The sequence below is a fragment of the Suricata suricatta genome, chromosome 1 (assembly GCF_006229205.1).
Source record: "Suricata suricatta isolate VVHF042 chromosome 1, meerkat_22Aug2017_6uvM2_HiC, whole genome shotgun sequence".
In the NCBI taxonomy this organism is placed as follows: Eukaryota; Metazoa; Chordata; class Mammalia; order Carnivora; family Herpestidae; genus Suricata; species Suricata suricatta.
In genome coordinates, this window is record NC_043700.1 from 129508779 (window position 1) to 129529272 (window position 20494).

At 41.0% G+C, this 20494-nt stretch overlaps 1 protein-coding gene and 1 long non-coding RNA gene across 2 annotated transcripts; one reads left to right on the plus strand and one right to left on the minus strand.

Annotated features, from left to right (window-relative positions):
* Positions 1-5481: 5481 nt before the first annotated feature.
* LOC115295777 (placenta-specific gene 8 protein-like) lies at positions 5482-12932 on the plus strand. Its single transcript, XM_029944005.1, has 4 exons — positions 5482-5610; positions 7185-7309; positions 11301-11422; positions 12726-12932. The coding sequence occupies exons 1-3, from the start codon at positions 5511-5513 to the stop codon at positions 11403-11405; spliced, it is 330 nt and encodes a 109-aa protein (XP_029799865.1). The 5' UTR covers positions 5482-5510; the 3' UTR covers positions 11406-11422; positions 12726-12932.
* Positions 12933-17315: 4383 nt separating this feature from the next.
* On the minus strand, positions 17316-20082 carry LOC115295784. Its single transcript, XR_003910572.1, has 3 exons — positions 20000-20082; positions 19629-19731; positions 17316-17546 (listed from the first exon to the last, which is right to left on the minus strand). It is a non-coding gene; the product is annotated as an uncharacterized LOC115295784 (long non-coding RNA).
* Positions 20083-20494: the final 412 nt, after the last annotated feature.

The following is a 20494-nucleotide window of genomic DNA, read 5'->3' on the forward strand; positions in this document are numbered from 1 at the left end:
ACCTCCTTTCTCCACTCCAAGTCTGTAAGCAGAAGGGATATATCCTCACCTAAGACCTAGCATGGATGCTTCAGTAAGCTGTACAGAATGCCCTCTCACATCACCTCAGCACCCAGACAGTGACCAAAGGCTTTTTGTTTCCAGATATTATTTAGTTTAAATTCAGAAATGTCATACTTTCAATGATGCATAATCATTTTTAAGTTTCCTTATAACTGAGAGTTTTCAGAAATGATTTAGTAGGAGATGAAAAATAATTTACCCTCTACCCTTCCAAGTTCTCAACTGGGGCCCCTGAAACAAAATACAGATTAATAAGAGAAAAACAGAAATTTATTACTCATATATCTCGTGTACATGCGAGATATGCAGGAAAAGGAGTAACTCTCAGAGGTGGCTTAGAATTCGGGCTTAAACATCAGCTTTAGCTAACAGCACTGGAGAGAAAGTGTAGAGAAAGCCAGTTACGGGGAGGGGAGCAGGTAAACAAGGGTAAGGTTTGTAATGAGATTTGAGTCCATACTTTTTCCATTGATAAGAGTTTCTTGTGGTATAGAATCATCCTTCTCTTCCTGATATGAGAAGAGGACACTTGCAAATAAAGATTTTCCCTTATAAATGTATATTTCCCTTACACGGTAACTTCCCTGTTTTCAGAGCTTCTCCTATGTGTGCTGTTTCTCAAAATAATCAACTAAAAATAACTCTTACGCCAGAGAGGCATATTTCAGAATGGCATTTCTGTTCTACACATAACAGGTGCAAAGGCTGAGTCTCCATGTAATGCAGAGAGTGCATGATTCTGCTTGAGATGCAGGAAGTAGAACAACTGGTCCCAGATGCAGATGAGACCCAGCCCTAAAAACGGGCCTGCTAGAGAAGCTCAAAGTGACTCAAAGCAGGGCTTTCCCAATTGGCTCTATTTACTTTGTTTTTCCAGAAATGGGTTGCATACAACCCATGCAATGATCTGATAGGAAGCCGAAAACCAGAAGGAGGTGGACACAGGAGAAAGGAGGGATGGAAAGGAGGGAGAAAGGAGCCTGGGGAAACTCAAGTCAAGTGACATTCAGCAGTTTGGCGGATCCATCAGCATGGCTGGGACTGGTTGAGAGAAATGGAGGCCATGCAGGCCCGGGGCCAATCAATTGGACTCTTTCCAAAAGATAGGACTTGGTAGGATGGAAGAGCATGGACTTTGGCTTTGGCTCACCCACCTGGGCTGCACTGCTCTAAGTATTTGGTTACAAATTAGGAGAAAAGATTATTATGAAGCTAGAATCCCATCACATACCTAAGATTGCTTAACATGAAAACTGGCAGTAGAAACTGCTGAAGAAATTTCCGTTTCCCTCCCTTATCCATGAATAAACAACTGTATTCCCAGAAGAAATGCTTTTGTAAGAATTTAGATAGAAGTAATAAATCACAGCCATCGTTAGTGTCCTTTGGCCTCTCCTACCCTGTGGAGGGGTGGGACACAGCTTCCTGCACAACCTTAGGGAAGCCTCTTCATTTTGGCTTCCCTCACACCAATCCCATTCCTGTAAACTGGGAGGCAGAAACTGCCCCCACCCCCCACCATGGAATTATCTAATTCCAAAATCATTCTCACAACTGTCCAAATAAATGCAAAATGCCCAATTAAATTTGAATTTCAACTAAAGAATGAAAAATTTTTAGCGTAAGTATGTCTCAATATTGCTTGAGTCTTACTTTTTCAAATTTAACAGAATCTCCTTTATTTATGTTCCTAAATGTCATAACTCTGTTTAATCATTTAACCATAATTTCTGCTTTTCTCAGTCTTAAGCCTAGGGTTCCGCTTCCCAGATTCTGTAGCAACCTATTGGTAAAATGGAAGATGGTGGTATCAACAGATATTCCAAGGACATGGGGCAAATAGAACCCTCATCCATTACTCATGGGAGTATAAACTAGTACCACCACTTGACAGTACTGTTTGGCACTTTCTACCAAGCCTAGGGCCCAGCAATTCTACTCCTAGATGCAGACACAACAGAAATACATACCTGGCCCACCCAAAGATAGGTACAGGAATGTTCATAGCACTACTATGTCATTTCTACTAGTCCAAACTAGGAACAATACAATGATAACATGGATAAATAAGTTATGATATCTATATGATGATCTATTACATGACAATAAGAATAAGTGAATTATTCCTATTCACGACGTGGTTGAATCTAACAATCTTAATTTTGAGCAAAAGAGGCCAGACACAGAAGAATAAATAGTGTATTTGGGCTTCCATAATGCTTCTTGTGAGGTGTCCCCAAGTCTTTTCCCTGAAAGTCTGGGAAGAGGGTACAGGGCAACACTCCATCTTTGGGACAAGCCTCAATTCCTCATCTATAAATTAAAGAGATTGGACCACTGATCCTGACTTTCCTTGGCCTTGGCATGTAACCTCTCTACCTCTGTTTTCATGTCTGCAGTAGAAAGCATCATATCAGCCTCCACTCCCTGGGTGCTTCAGTGTGCGGGGAGTATTCAACAGAGATCAGGGTTAACGAGAGATCAAACATGAACACACTTTGGAAAGTAGAATGCTCCTTGCAAACATAAGCATTGCTATATTGGCAACACATCGCATTCAGGTTTTCCATCTGCTTTCTTGTCACTGAGACTCTCTTTAGATTCTCCCGCATGTATATGATGGTTTGCAGTTTTCAAAATGTCTTCACATAACAGGATCTTTCTTGAGCCTACCAAAAACTAGCAACGACTAAAATCCAAGCCTTTAGGGGCATCTGGGTGGCTCAGTCAGTTGCGTGTCTGACTCTTGATTTCGGCTCCGGTCTTGATCTCACAGTTCATGGGCTTGAGCCCCATATGGGGCTCTGAGCTGACAGTGTGGAGCTTGTTTGGCATTCTTGGTCTCTCCCTCTCTCTCTGCCCACCCCCAGCTCTTTTTCTTTCTCAAAATAAATAAATAAACTTAAAAAATAAAATAAAATCTAAGCCTTTAGATTTCTACCCCACTGTTTACTTTATCACCACACTGTCATTAGCCTTCTGGAGCTGTGACCCGGGCACCGCCTTTGCTACTTAGCAACACTTAGCCTAAACTAAATACAGGGGAGCACTGCCATACAGGAAACACAATGCTTAATAGACATAGTCCATTGACATAGTCTTGGAGATCACAGGAACAAAACCAACCATGAGAAAAGTGGTATTAGACTCATTTGAAAGATGCTAGGGGTTCCTGCTCACATGTGCATGTGCTCTCCATCTCTCTCTCTCAAAAATAAATAAACATTAAAAAATTTTCAAAAAAAAGAATATAGCCTTATTGGTATATCTTTCTTTCCTTAATGATACACATGTATCAGTCACAGCTTTGTGTGCACTTTGTCTGTAATGATTTTCCCAATATATATTTTGAAGGTAATGCATAATTCATCCTCGAGGCCAGCAGTAAATCTCTACCATTCCATACTGAGCAGCCCATTACCTGCGCAATTTATTCATATTCTGTAACTATTTCATGGTAATAGATTGAGCTCACACTATGTGTGCCCACTCTGATTAGATAATGGTAAGAGAGATATCATAGTCCTCCTACATAATCAGAGAGGAGAAAGGCCTTTGGACCCCAATGAAATATTTATCTAGCCCTACAGTTTCAAACATAATTTCTGGTGAGATTTGACAGTACTTATAGTCTTTCCCAGTCTGGTGTTTTCCCTTTGTGCCATAAAGCAGGTTCTTGATAATAAATATTAGAGGCACCTTTGCAAGGCAGTCCAAAGTGCTTTGGCTCTTATGATTCCATAAAACCTCTACCTCCCCCTTTTGTTTACTTTTTTTTATGTTCATGTTTGAGAAAGAGAGAAACAGAGAGCGAGCAAGGGAGGAGCAGAGGAGAGGGAGACACCGGCTCCAGGCTCTGAGCTGTCAGCACAGAGTCTGACTCGGGACTCGATCCCACAGACTGGGAGATCATGACCTGAGCCGAAGTCAGACGCTTAACCTCCACCTCTTTTTTGAGGGCTCACTTGTTGGGGGAGTCAACTGATCACAGCCATGAATCTCAGCATATACAAAATCAACCAGGAAAAGAGCAGAGCAAGGCAAGAGCTGAGAAGACTGGCAAAGGCTGAGAGAGTGAAATGACCTGTAAATCAGGTCTCCAGAGCTGTCTGCTTCACAACTGCCTTTTAAAATGTTATTCACCCGGGGTCCACCCCGGCTAGTGAATCAGAATCAAGTGTGTGTGTTTTCAGCCAAGCACTAAAGAGGGACCTGCTGCACAGTCAGGACCGAGATGCTCTGTGGGAGGCACCTTGGGGCTTTCCCTGACAACATGGAGGAGCAGGTGGACGGATGGTGAGGCCCTTGCCCCTGGTTAAGGGAAACGTTACAGGTGAACAGGGGCCAAGGCTCCAGAGCACAGCGTATGGTTAGATATGAAACAGGAAAGAAGGAAGTTTTAACATTAGTCCTTGTGAAACCAAACACGTTCTCTCCCTTGGGAGTTCTGACAGGTTAAAGCTCAGGAGACTTTACTTGATCACTTGATGAAATCTGAAAAGTATAGGCATCCCTTTTTTGAGGGACACTATTCCTTAGTGGATTGTCAACTACTGCAGTTTTCTGTGGAACCTTGAACTCCCCCCCTTTTTTTCAAATTCTGGACTTAGAATTTCACACAAAAAAAGTTAATCTTTTTTTTTAAGTAACCCCTTAAAACTTTAGCTACCAGGATGCCACTAGTAATTAAGCAATGAGGGCTGACATTAGCTAGAAGCATCTGTGGGATGACAATTTTTTGGAGAAGTGAAGAACTCTATCTCACAAATTTCTCTTAAGTGGCAACTGAGATAATGTCTGTGCAATAGCTGTGGTTTTTTTGGTTTTTTGTTTTTTTGCTTGTTCTATTTATTTATTTTTTAAAGAGAGAGAGAGAGAGAGAGAGAGAGAGTGCAAGTGGGGGAGAGGCAGAGGGAGAGGGAGACACAGAATCCAAAGTAATCTCTAGGCTTTGAGCTGTCAACACAGAGCCTGACGCAGGGCTCAAACCCGTCAACTGTGAGGCCATGACCTGAGCCAATGTTGGATGTTTAACCGACTGAGTCACCCAGGTGACCCTCTGTGCAATAGCTTTGTAAAAGTTATTACAATTACTATTAAATAGAACACCTCATATGCATAATAGATGTTGCTCAAGATGGCTGTCTTGAGAAGAAAAAAAACCCGTCTTGCCAATAAAAAGAAAAAGAAAGATCAGAGAAACCCCCAGAAAACCTGTGAAAGAAGCCCTCACCCCATTTCCTTGATGTTTCTAATTGCCTAGTACCAACAATAGTCTGGAAATGTCTTGTTAAGCCAGTTGAGTGGGGCCACCCCTAATCAGGAGAACCGTGATGAAATGTCTTCTCAAACTGGGATCTGCATGATATCCAACCAACCCAGCAGGTGTTTAACGGTTTTTTGGTTTTGTTTTCACAGGCAGTGCCCTTTGGGACTTAGCCTGAAAAATGAATCCAGTTGTTTCCCAGCCAGGATATGGGACAGGGGGTATGATGACTAGTGACTGGCAATCTGGCGTGTTTGACTGCTGTGATGACCTGGGGATTTGTAAGTACATGTGGTTATTGCTCCTCCTCGGCTCCGGTAATGCAGACTCCTGACCTTATGAACCTCATCTACTCATCCTGCCATTGAGCTCCTGCTTTACGCTACTCAGAAGTCACAAGCTGCAAGCCCGTGGGTGGATTTAGCCACCAGATGTGTTTTGTTTGTCCTGTACACAATGGACTCTCTTCATGCTTAATTTAAAAATACTAGGAAACACATAAAATTCACATTTCACATAAAAAAATCTGGCTTTCCAATGTAGATTTCCAACTTTTCTTGGAAATTGGAAAATCTGGAGAGATGAGCTTTCGTCACACTCGGGGGTGGGGGTGGGGTCCGCAGTTGCTTAACATTAGCTAATCCCACTGAAAGGGAGTCTCGTTCTGTTTGCCATGTGTATTTATGTCCACTATTGTCTATTTTGTATTTTTTTCCTCCAGCTATTTCACTCATTTTAGCTGCGTGAACTTGAGTTTGTGATTGTTGTCTAGATCAATCACCTTTTGCAATTTTCCACCTCTTAGTATCACCATGTTCTTGACATGTTGCTCCAGTTTGGCTTCTATTTACTTCTCCTTTCTCCTACAAAGCTGTCCCGTGTTTCCCAGCGTTCAGTGACGTTCTTCTGACTCTTGTCATTGTTCCATTTCAGGAAGCTTTGCAGGTTTTTTAGCTTTACTGAAATCTAATTATTCTGCACAACAAAGCATATTCTTTGTGAGAAACCTTTTCTTATTTCAGAGTCGCATGCCATATGGGTTGCAGACATTCTCTACGGGGCTCATCTTTCCATTGTGCATGAGAAATAGCCTCCTTTTTTGTGTATATGATGGAAATTCCACTAGGTTCTTCAGAGATAGCTTTTTGCTTAAAAACAATCAATCAAGAAACCACAGACTCTCTTATCATATCTAGGGTACAGCCTTACCAGAACTCCACCACAAAACTTTTCAAAACAGATTTTTACTCAAAGTATATTGAGAACAGTTTCCTGTTTGTTTCTATTTTCTTAAGCCCTTTCTCTGTCTTACAGAGACTCTTTAAAGTGAAATTGCACTCAACTTTTTAAACCATCGATACCCATGTCCTTTAAATGCTGCTTGCCTCCATCCTCATAATGATGACAGGGACCTCCTTTTGCCCGAACGACCACATATAATCTATTTCTCCTCTTTGCCTGTAATAATTTCTTCACTCATTGTTTTCTGCCCCTAAACACCCTTCCTTGGTTGTTCTACGGTTTCTCAGACATCCTGACACCACAAACTTCCTCTGCAAGTAGGACTCAAATGTAACAAGGGCAGGGAAGAAAGATAATGTGAACAATCTCAGACTGGCAAGGCAGGAGCTTTTGCAATTAAATCTGACCTGGTAATAATGACTCACAAATTATCCCCAGTTTCTGGACAGCAGGCTCTAGAAGCAAGACACTAAGGGCCAGGTGACAACATTGTTTTCTCTGACTGCCCATTAGAGCCATTTCCTGAGCCAACATCTTTTTGAAAGAGGTGTGATTTCATTGAAAGCATGGTGACTTTCACTAACTCATCTGTGTGGTTTCTCCCTGCACCCAGGCCTCTGTGGGACTTTCTTTCCCCTGTGCCTTTCCTGTCAGATCGCTTCTGACATGAACGAATGCTGTCTGTGCGGAGCAAGTGTCGCCATGAGGACCTTGTATCGAACGCGATATGGCATCCCGGTGAGTCACCTGCGCGCACGGTGAGGCGCCAGCCCAGATACCCGAGGACTCCCTTCAGTCTGGCCACGTCTGTGTGATTGCCCACTTGCCTTTGTGACATGATCCTAATCTTCTCTCCACTCCCATCCTAAATGTGTTAAGTGATTCCCAGGGGCTGTGTGGCCACGTATACCCTGGGATAGGTTAGTCATACAATCTTAAATCGTTACAGTAGGTGTGTCCCTCAAACAGTTGACAGAGGTGAGTAGGCAAGGAACGGAGGACCCTTAGCCTCTCCTGGCTTTGCTCAGAGTCAGACATAGGACCCTACAAATCTGCAGGCTGGCCCACAGTTCGTGAGAAAGCCATGGGGAGAAGAGGTGTGTAGTGGATTCCTTCACAGCTGGCACAGCTGCCTCCTAAGCCAGTGTTTATTCATTCAAAAGTATTATTGAGCATCTAGACCCTGGCTAAGTCCTATCAGCGTCCATTCGTTCAACAAGGATTTACCTGGTGCGTGGACATGCCGATTCCAGATGCTAGAGACACCTCAGTGAACAAAGCAAATCAAAAGCCCTGTCTGCATGTAGCTTACGTTCTTTTTCTTCTTCTATTTTTGGGACCTTTATTTCAACATACTTTCAGACTTAAAGAAAAGTTGCAGAAATGATACAACAACAACTAAAAAGAAATAACACAAAGAATTCCTGAATACCCTTCATCCACATTCCCCAAATACTACAATCTTGTCACCTTTGTTTATTTACTCTTTCCTCTACCTCTCTGTCCATTCTGCTTTATTTTTCCAAAACACTGAGAGGAAATTACAACTTGATGCCCTGTTACCTCTATTACAGCCTGTATTTCTTAATAACAAGGACATTCATTTATATAACCATAACATAATGATCAAAATCAGGAATTTAACACTGATACAATACTATCAGCTAATTTTGGATCTCATTTACACTTTACCAATTAACCCAATTAACATTCTTTGGATGAGAAGAAAATCAATCTGGGACCGTCTCCTACAACAGGGAATAGTTTTTCAGTCTTTCTTTGTCTTTTTTTTTTTCCAAGTACAGATCAGTTATTTTGTAAACTGTCCCTCAGTTTGATGACAGGTTTTACATTTTGGCAGAACCTCAGTTCTGACACAATGTTTGCTGTCTTCATGTCAAGAGGCACATGACCTCAGTGTTTCCCATTATGGTTGTTGTTTAATTTGATTACTTAGTTAAGACAGTGTCTGCCAGGATTCTCCACTGTAAGTTTGCCGTTTTCCCCTCTATAATGTGTAAGGCCCTTGGTGAGAGATATAAATATCTTATTCCTCATCAAACCTTCTCCCACAAGCAATAATATTGTTCCTATGATGGCTGTTGATGGCAGGGCTTCCACTCTAATAGGAGAAGATGGCTACAGTGTAACTCAGCAAAACCCTATAGTGTGCTGATAAGTGGTACAGAAAAAAATAAAGCAAAGTAGAGGAATAAAGAGTGTTAAAGCATTCTAATTTTATTTTATTTTATTTTCAGCATTGTAAAATATATTTTAATTTAAACAGGGTTTATCCCAAGGATGCAAAGATGGCTCCATATCAGAATAACCTATTTATAGATTCAACAAGAAAAACGATATGATCATCTCAACTGATGCAGAGAAAACATTCATCACAATTCAATACTCATCCGCATTTTTAGAAAGGGAGTTCTAATTTTAAATAGGGTTATCAGGGAAAGTCTTGGTACAAAAGTAAAGACCTAAAAGGATGAGAAGGTGACCCATCTTGGGAAGAGCCAAGGAGAGGAAAGGGTGCCACCCAAGACTTTGAAGTAGAGTTTATATGAAATGTTCCAGAAACTGCAAGGGGCCAGAGAGGCAGGAATAGAGAGTGAGGGGTTGAGGGTAGGATATCGTAGAAAAGAGATGGCATCAGAGAAAGAGTTAGAATTTCTAGCACCTTGATGACCATTATAAGAACTTTAGCTGTTACTCTGAGTGAGCAGAGAAGCCATTGAAATGTTTTAAACAAAGAAGTGACATGACAGAATTTTTCTTGGAACTTAGCTTCTGCCCCACTCACTGCTCCCATAGGAATGGGAGCAAGTTCTTAGTCTCCCAAAGCCTCAGCCCCCTCACTGATTGAATTGTCATAATGATTCCTCCCCTTGGCGGTGTGGCAAGAGTCATGTGACATAATGATGGACAATGTATATTCTACGTATAGCACAAGACCTGGCAATTCATAAGTGCTCCATAAACAACTACTTTTATTTTTGTTCTTTTCTCCAAGAATTACTCCGCAGTTCCTCAAGGCAGAGGTGTGTTCAGATCCCTGACCTCATTTCTCCCGTGTGCTTGCTCAGCCGCCTGACTTGCTCAGCGCTGGAGGCTGCTCTCATTCATGTTGTCCTTAAAACAGCATTACACACAGGGGTTCTTAACTTTGTGCCCCGACCTTGAACTTCCTGAATCGTATGCAAAGTGTCATACATCTTGAACTTCCTGAATTGCATGCAAAGTGTCATGCATTTGTACTTATGTATATGGTGTGAGGCTAAGATTCTCAAAGCAACCCAAAACCTCAACATGGAATACAGGAAGGGACACTTAGCTGGATCCTGGAGATAAAGGTTTAGCAAACACTCAACAAATAGCAAATTCGTTGACTTTCTGCTATGTCATTTGGTGGCATCAGTTTTCTCATCCGTCATGAGGAAGTGGTGCAAGATGATTCCTAGTTCTAGGATTCTAGGATATGGTATAGTTCCTCGATGTACAATGAAGTAGTATATTTATAGACAGTGTATCTCTAGTTCCTCTTTAGAACAGATCTAAATATAATTCCCTGGACTGATTTGTACCATTCAGGCTCTCTGCTTTGTTTCTCTTACACACACATGCAAATTTTTATGGGGCTGTTACAATGCAGCCTCTCTGCTCTGCTCCTCCCTTTATGGACACAGCCAAGACAGCATCCCTTTGGCCAGGGCACAAGAGAGAAGGAGGAAGAATAGAAAGAAACAGCCACTGACTGTACCACTATTTGCTGGGATATTATTTTGATGTATATTTGCTCATTTACTACTTGCAAACTCCTGTGGTGCAGGAATCATTACCTCCCTTTATAGATATGAAAGCCATATATATGAGAAAATGAGAAAGGCTTAAGGTCATAGAACATGTGAATGTTGGAATTGTTTACCCAGAAAGTCACTGAGGACTCAAATGGACCCTTCCAGTGAGAGGGCCCTCAAATCCTTGCAGAGTACTCCATTCCATGGTTTGCCAAACAATACTCATTTTTTTTTCTTCTTTTCCCCATAATTTATGTATCTCTCCCTAGCTCCTAACACCCCCTTTGCAGAACTTGGAAGATGCCAATGAAACTGGCTAGGGGGATGCAATGTGGGGCCTGATCTGGCACTACTCACAAGCTACAGAAAAATTGTGCATTTCACAACTGGCTTTAAAAGGAAGCATTTCAGAAGACATGTAGAAAACTGGGGCTTCAGCTGTACCCTGCAAATCATTTAACACAGTGTCATAGGGCACTGGCTGGAGAAAAGAAAGACCAAGAGCTGCCACCAATTCGTTATGTGATCTGAACAAGTCATTTAACTTCACTTGGTCATCCGAAAAACTGGATAATGTCATAGAATTCTCATGATAAACCAGTAACATACAATGTACCCTTCTTTAATGTTTATGTTTTTTATTTTGAGAGAGAGAGAGAGAGCACAAGCAGGGGAGGGTCAGAGAGAAAGGAAGAGAGACAAAATCCCAAGTAGGCTCCACGCTCAGCTCAGAGCCCAACATAGGGCTCATAACCTGAACCATGAAATCATGACCTGAGCAAAAATCAAGAATCAGACACTTAGCTGACTGAGCCACCCAGAAGTCCCCAATGTTCCTTCCAAAGAGTTTTGAAAAGCTATACAAATGCAAGAAATTATGTCACTAGAGTTATGGAATATATGTTGATCCACTGTTTGTTGTTCAATAGGGTTCTATTTGCAGTGATTTCCTATGGCTGGGATGCTTCCCTCAATGCACTCTTTGCCAACTCAAGCGAGATATTGAGAAAAGAAAAGCAATGAATTCTTTCTAAAAAGTGCTTACAACTTGGTAAGTTTTGGGGAATTCTTTGATTTAGGAATATCAAAACAAATTCTTAATAACCTCTTTTATGTGGTTTTCTCTCACAAACACATGAAACATCCCTTACAAAATGGAGGATAAATGGGGTTTTTTTGCCAGCCCACACCAACATTTGGTAGTCGGCTTCCATAAGTTGAGAGGGCTAAATCTGATAGGATAGGAAAGAATTCTGAGATTTTTTTAGGTTGTTTGCCACAGGAGGGGTGGTTGTGTGATGTGCCAAATGAGCATGCCTCATATCAACCATGTGTATTTTACTAGACCATGATTTAAGGTAGTAGAGATATGTGTGTGATCAGACATTCATTTCCCTAAGAATGGTTCCTAGGTCCACTGTTCCCAACAGTAACCAATGGAGGTGTTATACTAAGTATGACTCCATAATGTGCCTGGTTCTGTGTTCTTGATGATAGCAGCATGTTAATATAATAATCTTTCCTCCAGAGTGATGGGAAGCTATTTTTTTTAGTCTCTGTAAGTTAAGTGTGGAGAATTCACCCAGTTATGCCAAATTCCCAAAGCCCCCACTATGAAGAAGAGTTACTGATATTTTGGTGGCTGTGTTGTCAAAGTTGGGTAGCTGCTCATTTACCTAGTTTCCAAGCTCCCTGACTCACATTTTTTATGAGTTTTCTTATCATCCCTCTTCCTCCTTTGTCTCTTGAGAACTGACTGTTGTCTCTCTTTCCAAGTGGTGAGGTTTGTTAAACAACCTGTGTTAACAACTTTACTCAGAATCTGATGCCAAAGTAGCCCTAAGGGAAGGAGGATATGACAGTTTACTGGTAGAGTCATCTTGGTCAATGAAAAAGATTGTTTAGTGTTCTCTGCCCTTTGGAGATTCTTTCCTTGGCATGGTTGATGATTCATTGGCATTTGATAACAGAAATTAACTCCAGCAACCTACAGAGTATTCTCAACCACCTAGCAACAGTACCTGACACCTAGTAGGCACTTAATAAATACTGTGGAAGAATAAATCAATGCAGCTTTCAAGCAAGGAAGCATAATGAGGCCCTCATGGAGGCGATTCATCTGAATCTTAACTGGTGATTGTGATTCTTTCTAATAGATACTACTGAACCAGGGACCATGATTTGATGTAGATTTTAAATATGTAGCAATTTGCCAATAGGATAGGGGTGGAAAAGAAGTTTTGATTTTGGGAACAAGATAATATAAAGAAAGATGAAACGGATAAGTTTCTAATTTGTTCATTCATTTTTTTCTCTCTTTTCTTTCCTTCCCCCCTACCCCCTGATTTCTACAGGTCATATTCACAATGTGGGGAAAGAAATGCTGGAATAACACACACACCTGCTGTGCAAACTCACCCAAATCTTAGAAAGCAATTCAACTAATCCTATGGCTTCCAATGGCTTCAAGACCTTTTTAATTTCCAGTTTATTCCAAAACAAATTTATTTCCAGTGCTATTCTCTAAAATGACTGCTATTAAAAAATTAATGTCCTCAACATTTCTTGTGTCTTTTAATACAGCTGCATGAAAAATTCAGTATAATTTTTCAAAACATGAACCCAAGTTTGTCAAAATGTTAAAGTTGAATGATTGGTACATGGAGAGTCTTTTTTTCTTTCTTTTTTTTTTTTTAATTTTTAAAGTCTTTTTTTAAAGTATAGTTGACACATAAAGATTCTTCTTTAAATTTTTTTTTAAAGTTTATTTTGAGAGATGGGGGGGAGGACTATGTGGGGGAGGGGCAGAGGGAGAGGAGAGAGAATCCCAAGCCAGCTCCATGCCCAGTGCAGAGCCTGATGTGGGGCTCCATCCCACAACTGCGAGATAATGACCTGAGCCAATAACGAGAGTTAGGTACTTAACCTACCAAGCTGCCCAGGCACCCCAGTCCACATACCTTTCTTGTGCAAAGCAACTTAGTTCTATCTCAGCTTGCTAGTCTAGGTACCACAGCCCCAAAGGTGCAGGATGAGGGTGAAACTCCTCTGTTAAACAAACAAAAAATGTTTTCCAGATAACTTATTAGATAATCACAATGTAATTTATATGTATTTATACATAAAAGTCATGATAAATAGGAGTTTTCTTATAGTCTTTGCTACAACTGGAAAGTGTTATTATTTAGACTCATTCTCCCACTCCTTTACATCATGTGTCTTCTGGGCATTCCAAATGCCTAGGGCTCCCTTGCACCAAGCTACTTCCTTTAATCAAACCCTCCTTAAACACATATCAAAGCCACACTGAGATACCACCTCACGCCAGTCAGAGTGGCTAACATGAACAAATCAGGAAACTATAGAAGCTGGCGAGGATGTGGAGAAACGGGAACCCTCTTGTACTGTTGGTGGGAATGCAAACTGGTGCAGTCGCTCTGGGAAACAGTGTGGTGGGTTCTCAAAAAATTAACAATAGAACTAAGTACCCAGTGACCCAGCAATAGCACTACCAGGAATTTGCCCAAGGGATACAGAAGTGCTGATGCTTAGGAGCACATGTACCCCATTGTTTATAGCAGCTCTTTCAACAAGAGCCAATTTGTGGAAAAAGCCTACATGTCCATCAACTGATGAATGGATAAAGAAGATGTGGTTTATATATACAGTGGAATACTGCTTGACGATGAGAAACAATGAAATCATGCCATTTGCAGCAATGTAGATGGAACTCAAAGGTATTATCCTGAATGAAATAAGTCAGTCAGAGAAGGACAGATATCATATATTTTCACTCATATGTGGATCTTGAGAAACTTAACAGAAGACCATGGGGGAAGAGAAGGGAAAAAACAGTTACAAACAGAGAAGAATGGAGGCAAACCACAAGAGACTCTTAAATACAAAGGAAAAACTGATGGTGGATGGGGGCGGGGAGAGGGGAAAGTGGGAGATGGGCATTGAGGAGGGCACATGTTGGGATGAGCACTGGGTGTTGTATGTAAGCCAATTTGACAATAAATTGTATTTAAAAAAATCAAACCCTCCTTAAATGACACAAGAGGCTAGAACTCAATTGCTAATGCCAAGGAGCAGCAACTCCTTGGAAGAAGATGTGGTTTGGAAGGGAGACGTGTAGATGATTTACAAATTGACAAAGCAAAGAATAGCAGAAGACAATTTATCTCATCTTCCAGGGTGCAAAATGATTGCCCATACATTCCCCCCTCCCAGGGATGCTGCATCAGAATTAGCTGTGTCCACTTCGTGGCTTAAACAACTAGAGCCCTTTCTTCTACTCAAAGGGTCTGCAATTTGGGGCAGAATCCTCCAGCTCTCCTCATGCCATGTGACTTGGGGTGGCTCACTTTGGGCTAAAGGATAGCCTTTTAGATGATGCACTCACAGCTTTTTGCTGCTACCTCTTGGCTAGTGGTTCAGCCAGGGCTTGAGCCTAGGGGCCCGAGTTGCTCTCCATATTAGCCAAGAGGTTGCTTGGATCAGTCACAGACAACATCACGTCTGCTGAACTCTTTTGATTGAGGCAGTTGCAAAGATCCACCCAGGTCCAAAGGAGAGGGGACATAAACCTAATCTTCAATGTGTTGTGGCAAGGTCTTTATAGAGTAAAAGGGACAAGAGATATTGTTGCATCTCTCTCCCCAAAGTACAATCTGCCACAGATGCTGTGAGGGTCTCTGTGTTGTGTCTCTTAGTATCAGACCTGTAATGCACCTATTCTCAGTAAAGCCCCTCTTTGAGGGTGGCAGGAGAGTGATGGCCAGCTGCCCAGCTCAGGCTGCCAGTGACGGTGGCATAAATTCTGTAACATCAGTGAGTCCTTCTGACGACTTGGAAAGGTTTTTAGAGCATAAACATGGTTGAAGCTTGTAACTAGAGGCTACTCATCCAGAGATTCTGATTCACACCCCTGCTGGAATCCAGGAGTCTCAATTTTTCAAAACAACAAGTATTTCTGATGCAGGTCATCTATCTGCCATGAGACCAGAACTCTTCCCGGCGGGTCATAATTGAGGAGTTTTAGTTCAGTAACTCAGGTATGAAACATGTCCACAGGGCCAGGAGTTGAAGTTCTGAGCTGGGAGATACTGCTTTACTTGCCTCTGCCCTTCCCCTTCCTTTCCACTTTATTTTTATGTCCATTTCTGCTCTGACCTCTGCATCCCAGCAACCTGGGTCCCTTAGAGATACAGCCTCTTCTATTTTGAGAGCAAGACAAAGCACAATGGAACGAGTGATTCTTTGCATCTCCCATCTCAGCTTCCTGTTAATCAGCTTACTTTTCTCCACCAGCTCCTCCAGAGAATACCCAGGTTTCACAGGCCAATTATTCAACAGTAGCTGCTTTCAGAGTTTTGGGGTCTTCTCCTGGGGGGGGCGTCCTCAGACTCAAGAATGCCCCTCAGACACTTCTGACTGGGAATCATCATCGAGGTCATCCTAAAGCCTGATGCAATTGTCCCCTAAGCCTTGCCTTTACTCGGTTCTGATTCCAGCCTTTTTGTAACATCCACTCCAGACGTAGTAGATGATTCACACTCTACCACAAATTTTCATGGAGTGGTGTGGTTCTAAATCTGCTCCTAGTCTTTTTTCCAAAGTGTTTTGTTGTGGTAAAATACACATAACCTAAAATTTACCACTTTTAAGTGTAGAGTTCAGGGGTTGTAACTACATTCATATTGTTGTACAGCCATTGCATCGTCCATCCTCATCATCTTTCTTGTAAGACTGAAACTCTGTGCCATTGACAACTAACTCCCCAACCCAATGTCCCTCAGTCTGTGGCAGTCACCTCAAGATTCTTTCCTCAAGATTCATCCATGCTGTACATATTTCAGAATTTTCTTCCTTTTTAAAAAAAATTTTTTTAATTAAAAAAATTTTTATTATAGTTTATTGTCAGGTTGGCTTCCATCTAACACCCAGTGCTCTTCCCCACAAGTGCCTTCCTCCATATCCATCACCTTCTTTCCCCTTCTCCCCACCCCCTTCAGCCCTCATCCTTTCTAAGGCTGAAAAATATTCCACTGTGTGCATAGACCACATTTCAGTTATCCTTTCTTAGGTCAATGGACACTTGGTTTGCTTCCATATTTTAGCTGTTTTGAATAACACATATATAAATGTGGGTGTCCAAATATCTCTTCAATTCTTTTGGATATATACCCAGATAAGGTTTTGCTGGATCATGTGATAAACTCTGTTTAATTACTTGAAAAACTGTCCTTATTTTCCATAGTGACTATAGCATTTCACCTCCCACCAACAGGGCACAAGAGTTTTAATTTCTTCATATGCTCACCAACACTTGTTATTTTCTATTTTCTTTGATAGTAGCCATCCTATTGGGTGTGAAGTACTATCTCATTTTAGTTTTGATGTGTGCCTTTCCCTAAAGATCAGTGATGTTGAACATCTTTTCCTAGGTTTATTGGCCATTTATATATCTTCTTTGAAGAAATGTCTTCAAGTTCTTTGCCCATTTTTGAATTGTGTTGTTTATTCTCTTAATGTTGAGTTTTAGTTGTTCCCTATATATTCTGAATATTAATTTATTATATATAATTTATAAATATGTTTTCCCTTTCTGTTGGTTGCTTTTTTTGGTTAATTTAATTCTTGTCTGGGTGGGAAAACAGATTCCTGGTGCTTACGACTCTGTGCTCCAAGGCTCACCTGAGTTTAGTCACAAACACTGTGGAGCTATGCTCCACACATTCAGTTCTTACAACACCACAAAAACTCCACTGAGCATTGGCCTTATTCATTTGCCAAGAGGGAAGAGAAGGCAATAATAACGTAGCCATGCATGTAGCCAGAGATCTGTTTATCATTTAAAGTAAACGTAAGTAACAAGAGACGTCCTCAGGAGCAGTGAAGCCTGGCAGCCGGCGGACTTTGTCTGCAACATAATCCCTTGGACGGATTCCTTCACTGGTGCCAGGAATTTGGGGCTGGTCGTGAAGACAACTCAACTGTGAAAGATGTCAGCGTGAGGGCTGAATGTCTGCACCTGAAGGCAGATCCAGACTGCTGCTTTCACCACAAAACCACAGCTCTCAGAAAGGGACTGGCAGAATCATACACACTTGAACTGGGACCATGGACAGATGGGTGACCATGTGATTTCAGCAGAAACAGCAACACCTTCTCTGAAAGCCACACAGCACATAGTATAAACTTAAGGATAAACAAGGACAGTTGAAAATAATTCATTCAAGGGGCACCTGGGCAGCTCAGTTGATTAAGCTTCCGACTTTGGCTCAGGTCATAATCTCACAGTTCATGAGTTAAGCCCCGCTTTGGGCTCTGTGGTGAGGGTGGGAAGCTTACTTCGGATTCTCTGTCTGTCTGTCTCTCTCTCTCTCTCTCTCTCACTCTCTCTCTGCCTCTCACCCACTCATACACTTTTTCTCCAAAATAAATAAGTAAACATTAAAAAATTCATTCAAGGTGATGTATTGTTTTCAGAAATAAACCTAATATAGAACGGTTAAATGGGAAAAATTAAAGCAAGCACTGAGCAATCCCATCCTTCTCTTAAAGCCTTTTCCCCCATTTGTTCTTTTCCCTTAACTCAGAGACCTCCAAAATTTGTCTTCCTCGCTTCCTTTTCCTCATGGCACCTTATGAAAAACATCCCCCTGGTGTACTCTTTCCCCTGCCCACCATGTCTCCCAAACCACTACCAGGGAACCAACTTTTAGATTATTAAGCAGTATATATATCATCCTAATCTGATCTATTTGCCTTTGGACAATTTCATCAAAGTCCAGATGTTCCCAAAGACAGTAGGAGGGGAGAGCAAAGGGGGACACTGGCAGGAAGACTGGTCTTATATAAGTATGCCCCAAAATATTCATCTCACTGTTTATCATTTTGTTTTTATTGATTGAAACAAAACAAAATAGAGAAAAGTTCATCCAAGTCTCTGACCTGGATATATCTCTGGTTTTAAATTGGAAAAGAGAAATCAATATGCTTTCCCATAAATGACTATCCCTTTATGTTCCTTTAGTACCTATTCCAGCACTCTCCCAGAACCCCCACTATCAGAATATAATGCATACCAAGTCTCTTCAGTTCAGCCTATACCAAGCCAGGAATGGCTGGTGAGGGGAAGTACTTCCTGTTTTTTGTGTTAAGATTCAGATATGACTACTAAGTTATATACATTTGAAACAAAACTCATTAGGTGCTTCTGAGCACTCTAGGTATGCATGTTAAAGATATGCTTTTAAAACATCTGATGATTAGTTCAAATGAAGAAACTATCTTTTCTTTCTAAAACTGAAAACAAAATTGTTTCTCCCAGAACAAAAGAAGAATCCTCTCTACAAATTTACAATTTTCACTGAATGCAAAAGATACAATTTCTGGCAGTTAAAGGATAGCCATCTTTTTTTAAGTTTATTTATTTATTTTGAGACACAGAGAGAGAAAGAAGGCATGTGCTGGAAAGGAGCAGAGAGAAGGAGAGAGGGAGAGAGAGAGAATCCCAAGCAGGCTCTGTACTGTCAGTGCAGAGCCCAATGCAAGATTCATACTCACCAATCATGAGATCATGACCTGAGCTGAAACTAAAGCCCGACTGAGCCATCCAGGAGCCCCAAAGATGGCCATTTTTTAAAATGTTTCTAGCCTTTGAATGTATGTAGGTCCAGACTCTCAGAGACCCAATCAAGAAAACTATACAGTAATGAATTTGATTGGTGGTGGAGGGTCAGGAAGTAGTGGTGGACTTTTTCCCTTCTTAGCTGGCCTAATAATTAAATTGACATAGACAGATTAAGAGAAGAAAAACACATTTAATTTCATACATACAGGAGTTCTTGAAAATGTGAGACTCAAAGAAGTGACCAAAATCAGGCAGCTTTTATACATTTTAGACAAAACAACAATACGTTTGTGAAGAATTGACCAGACTAATATACCCTCCAGACTTCCTGTAAAAAAGGCCTATCCACTTGAGCTGGAGCTTTAGCCAAGAGGAATGGTTTAGGTTTACCACACACTGAGACACTAAAGAAGTGCTCTGAGGGAATCTAGACCAGGGGAATGCCATTTCTGAGCTCCCATTTGGCTTCATAATAGCTCATTTCCCATGAAGGAGCTCACTTGTCTAGAGCCTCAAATTTTGCAATTATCACTAAGTTGACACCTCCAAGTCATTTGGTCTAGAGACTAGCACAGACTACAATTATAGTCCCACAGGATTATATATATTTGCATACCTTAATAGCTGCTGCTTGAGGATCGAGCTTCCAACCAGCCTGAAACTAGGTGCTAAGATCCCTCCTTCTAGAAAATTCACAGATCTCAGCACATCTTCATCAACTAGAATTTATAAAGAATAAATCAGACTGCTTAGACAATCATAAAAGTTTGAAAGTCATCAAAACCCAACTCAAGGTAAAATAATTTTATCTTCTACATAAAGCCATTCCTGTAAGACTAGGAGAGAGAGAGCCATTTTGCCTAATACATAAAAACAAACACAGGAGTCAAGTAAATGAGGAAATAGAGAAATATGTCCCAGATTAAAGAACAGGATAAAATTCCAGGGGAGAGGGAAGCCCTAATGAAACAGAAATAAGTAATTTACCTGATAAAGCATTCAAAGTAATGGTCGTAATTTTATGTTCACTAAACTCAGGAGAAGAATGGATGAACACAGTCAGAACTTCAACAAAAAGATAGAAAACAAGAAAGTACCAAATAGAAGTCACAGAACTGAAGAATACAATAATCAAACTGAAGAATAAAGTAGAGGTTCGACAGCAGACTAAATGAAGCAGAAGATAGAATCTGTAAGCTAGAATATAGGTCAGTGGATCTCACCCATTAGAGCAACAGCAGCAACAAAAAGGAATTTTTAAAAGTGAAGATAGTTTAGGGACCTATAAGACAACATTGAGCAAATCACATTCACATTATAAAGGTTTCAGAAGAAAAGAGAAAAAAGAGACAGAAAATATATTAAAGAAATAATGGCTAAAAGCTTTCCCAAGCTAAGAAACAGATGTGTGGATCCAGGAAACCCAGAAAGTTCCAAAGAAAATGAACCCAAAGGTACCCATGCCAAGCCACATTATAACAT